The sequence below is a fragment of the Lactuca virosa genome, chromosome 5, assembly GCF_052849685.1.
Source record: "Lactuca virosa cultivar CGN04683 chromosome 5, Lactuca_virosa_CGN04683_v6, whole genome shotgun sequence".
Lineage (NCBI taxonomy): Eukaryota > Viridiplantae > Streptophyta > Magnoliopsida > Asterales > Asteraceae > Lactuca > Lactuca virosa.
In genome coordinates this window covers 234825282-234829982 of record NC_136430.1, presented here as the reverse complement: position 1 = coordinate 234829982, position 4701 = coordinate 234825282, and the positions used below count along the sequence as shown (strand labels likewise).

Here is a 4701-nt window from a genome sequence, read left to right as displayed (position 1 = left end):
GTGGACGTTACCGCAGGATATAATAACCATCTCTCCCCGTCATCCTACCAATACCGTGTCCTGGACACGTGGGCCACACAAGCTATCTTACGCACAGAAATCATCGCCCATATGGGTCCCATCGCTCACATACCGTTCGTTTCAATTTATTTGAAAAAGAAAAAAAAATAAGTAAAATACATTGAAATGACAATAATATCCTCATCCCCTGTCTATAAATTTCAGCACCTCCGGTTGATCACTCTCCCATGCTTTCAGTTCTCCGTTTCCTTTGTTGAAAGAGAGATTATTTATTTTATTTAAGGAGGAGATATAGTTCAGGATGTTGGGCGTATTCAGCAGTTCAATAGTCTCACCACCGGAGGAGCTGGTGGCTGCCGGAAGTAGGACACCGTCGCCGAAGATCTCTTCTAAGGCGCTCGTTAACCGGTTCATCGGAAACAACGCCTCGGCTGTGTCGATGCAGATCGGAGACGATGTTCAATTGGCGTATACTCACCACAACGAGTCGATTACACACCCGAGGTATAAAATTAAATAATCCGATTATATCTGATCATTATGTTGATGTTAGAATGATAGAATTTAGCTGATTGTGAAACAGTAACGCCTGATCTTGCTAATTATCTCGAATTACTTAAATTATTTTACCTAATGATTAAGATAGGTGAAGTAAAACGAAATGATCGAATCGATCTTCCCGCAGAATACAGATTTTAGTACCTGAGTACAAGTTAAGATTCGAGTATAGCCTCTAGACAGATGAAGAATATTCTTATTCTCAGCGTTGTTTTTGTCTATGATATTTTTCATTTATGATCTACTTTGATTGGATGAGGAGAATCTGAAAAAGAAAAAAAAAATGATTCTAAGAAAGGTTTTATGAACATTGATTCTAAGAATTGCGTTTATCGTTAACCACTTATCGTTTATATGTTTATGATTTATCAATCAAGAACAAAAGATATTAAGATTCCGATCATCGGTCTTTAGATTATGTACATATATTTTTAGACTGGTATAAGACTATAGATAGCTTGTTTTTGTGGCTTTGTTATATAAATAGCGATTATTGGTGAATTTGGTATTAAATAAATTATAGTTCCATGTACCTGAAAACAGGGCAATATTTGTGACAGGGATGAATGGTGTCATTAATATTTCTTATTTTATTAAAATATGTTGAACTTGAAATACTTAAATACGTAACTTGAAGTTGAAATATGTTGGGCCAAACTCGAACACCCTAAGAAGGGACAAAGATCTCCCAATTGCATATATTTATATAGTTGCATCTCTATAGTTATTTCATTTAATTTGGTATCTTATTAGACTTCTCTAATTTATTGAATAACTTTTTCAACTTTTGTTGGGTGATCGAATCTTTCACTAAATTTTATTATCATAAGATACGTGTTTTTGAAAAGTATTTGGATCCAAAGAGAACCCGGTCCAATCCAAAATCTAATATAATTTTATTTTGCACATTTTATAATACTATTTTATTTTGTAATAATTCAGATATCTAAAAATAAAAAGTTCTAGATTAGATTTTTCAGTTGAAATTTCTTTTCTCATATCCAAAATTTTGGATATGCGAATTCGTATTTGATTTTATATGCTCATTACATGAAAAGTTTTTTTTCTTTCTCTTTTTTGGTGATTTCTTTAAACAATTTAGGCTTATCTAAATTCAAGAAGCATCTAATAATAATTCATAGCTAATAATTGACTTTTCTTTGATAGGGAACAAATCCTATAAGAAAACCCATCCTTCTTTATTTTTGTATTCATGTGCCAAATATGGCCCATTCGAACATTGAGTCTTACTTGTCAATAAGATAAGCATTCAATATCTATCTACTTTACTTTAAATAATTCTCAATTTACTTATCATTTCCACCACCTTTATTTAGTCATAAATCATATGATTCTTTTAGCATCTCAACTATGATTAATTACATCACCCCTCAACTCACCACAATCTTTGGTCAACATTCTAGATCTTTTGCGGTCAAAGACGAAATATTTTGCTTGTTCGAAGGAGCACTCGATAACTTGGGTAGCTTAAAGCAACAATACGGGCTTTCCAAATCTGCTAACGAGGTCGTTTTGGTCATTGAGGCTTACAAGGCACTGCGTGATCGTGCCCCTTACCCTGCAAACCATATGGTCGGCCACCTTATCGGAAATTTCGCATTTGTTGTCTTTGACAAATCGACCTCCACTCTGTTTGTCGCCACCGTGAGTCAAATTTCCCTTGCCGAACTTCAACTGTAATTATTAGACTGTACAGAACATGACAAATGTACAGAACGTGACAGTCATATACTGCATTCGACATCATTCGAATCAAAATGGAAATGATGTCGACGAGAAAATACTCAAAAATAGTTATAATTTTGTTTCACCTAAAAAGGCGGGAGAAAGGCAGTACAGTGATTCACTTCATTTCTGATCTTTCTTCTATGAAAAGACGTAAATGCCCTTTTTTATCTTCATCATCGAAAATAAATGCATAAATCTTTTCCATCTCGGACTTGGTTTTCGATGATGAGGATGGGGATGACATTTGTAACTTTTCTCTGTTTATGTAACTTTTCTCTATTTATGGGTGAGACTAAAAATTGTAACTTTTCTCCAATTAACATCAATCTAGTAGAATCTATTTTGTCTTGTGTACAATGGAGATAAATATTTATGATTTATTTAATATTGAGTGGGTGTTTGGTAATGATAATAACAGGATCAACATGGTAAGGTTCCTTTGTATTGGGGAATCACAGCGGATGGGTGTGTTGCATTTGCTAATGATGCTGATTTGCTAAAAGGTGCTTGTGGCAAGTCACTTGCTTCCTTTCCTCAAGGTTCGATCCATTAATTTTTTTTTTAATTTCATTTACATAATAAAAGTCATTTTCATTTTTTTTAATAAAAAAAATGTGAAAAAAAATATGTAGGATGCTTTTTCTCCACGGCTGTTGGAGAGCTGAGATGTTACGAAAATCCTAAGAACAAAATCACAGCCGTTCCTGCAACTGAGGAAGAGATATGGGGAGCAAAATTCATGGTAAACTTAATATAATATCCACATATTTTTATTATATTATCAATTTATCATGTCCACTAATTACAAATCTTTATGTTTCTAGTCTTTTTCATCTTTACAAAAATATCGTAGTCCAATAGCCTGATCCGAAATTATCACATTTTCGATAGCGATTTTTCCAAATTTTCGTATATAAAGATTATCCGAAAAATCCAAAATATCTTCTTTTTTTTTTTTTTTTTCTAATTATTCCAATATTCGAATGAAACAAGTGGAGATCATAGGTGAGAATATATTTTTAACTACACCATCAAAAAAAAATCATATTCTGATGTGAATACGAAATTTTGGATATAAATTTAAATATCAAAATTACTAAAACTTTTGGTTTTTACTTTTTACCATGGTGGTTTCTAGTATATAATATCATGTAGTCCCAGATATGGGACTCAATTATTTCAATAGCTTAGGTATATGTCGCTATCAAGTGTCGTCAATCAAAGTGTGACATTTTTTTTTCTTATCTTGGATGATGATAAAACTTTAAATTTGAGCAAACATTAATATCTTCACAAATTATGTAACTATGAGTAATGATTAAATATTTACTCTCAGGTGGAAAGCTCAGCGATTATAACAGCCACACCATAAATTGGTGTTTGATCCATGACTTTTTATCCCGATAATCACCAATACTAAAAAAAAATGTGATGATCATGTCATGTCACCTTAATTTAAGGTTCGAGTAGAACGATGAATAGATGTTTGTTTTTTTTTTTTTTTTTTTTTTGGTTTTAGAAGCGGAGGTTGTTTGTTTGTATGTTTGTGTTTGTACAGAGACATGTTGGTTGTGTAATAAAGTTTGGGTTAGACATGAATTATGGTTAGACATGAATTATGTATAATGATGTATATGTGTTATATGTTTCAACTCACTTTTAAGGCCTTGGTTTTTGTTTTTGTTTTATGTTTACAATATTCTAATACATATAAGTTTTTGGGCTTACTAATCAGTTTTGGGCTGTCCTGTTTGTTTAATTTGATCATCAGTATTGGGCCCAAGGTTGATGGTCAAACTTTATACATTTGTGTGGTCTTTGTGTTTTTATGTTGTTGTGTTCAGACAATGAAAATAATAAAAAATAATGTTTTGATAAATTAGTTGATAAGTTAATTAATATAAAAATACATATAAAAAATGGTGAAATAAAATATAAAAGCTAAAATATAATTATTAGTAAATTTAAATGTATTAAGCTTATTAAAATGTTAAATTAATGAAAAATAAAATAAAATAGAAAAACACAATTAATAAATAATTATTAGTGAGTTTAAATGTATTAAGTTTATTAGAATGTTAAATTAATGATAAAATAAAAATAATAAGTTTAAGGGACTAAACTTTCTAAATTTGGAAAAACTTAGGTTTAACTTTTTACTTGTGTAGGGTTGAGTCCAAAAAATAAGATATTTTATATTTTGGGATTAAACGAGCAACATTAGAACTAGGCAAGAAGTTGGGGTCATTTTTGGGCCATTTGGTAACAATTAGAACTATTGGGACGAAAGCTGCCAAATTGGTAAACTTTTGAATCTAAACCATCAAGGTTTTGTACCTCTTTTGTTTGGACGATTATTTAATTGTAAGTAAA

At 31.3% G+C, this 4701-nt stretch overlaps 1 protein-coding gene across 1 annotated transcript; it reads left to right on the top strand.

The window, feature by feature from the left end:
* The first annotated feature begins 234 nt into the window (after positions 1-234).
* AILP1 (aluminum induced protein with YGL and LRDR motifs) lies at positions 235-3927 on the top strand. The gene is made up of 5 exons (XM_079050732.1): positions 235-525; positions 2004-2244; positions 2747-2867; positions 2961-3070; positions 3665-3927. The coding sequence occupies exons 1-5, from the start codon at positions 323-325 to the stop codon at positions 3698-3700; spliced, it is 711 nt and encodes a 236-aa protein (XP_078906858.1). The 5' UTR covers positions 235-322; the 3' UTR covers positions 3701-3927.
* The last annotated feature ends 774 nt before the right edge of the window (positions 3928-4701 follow it).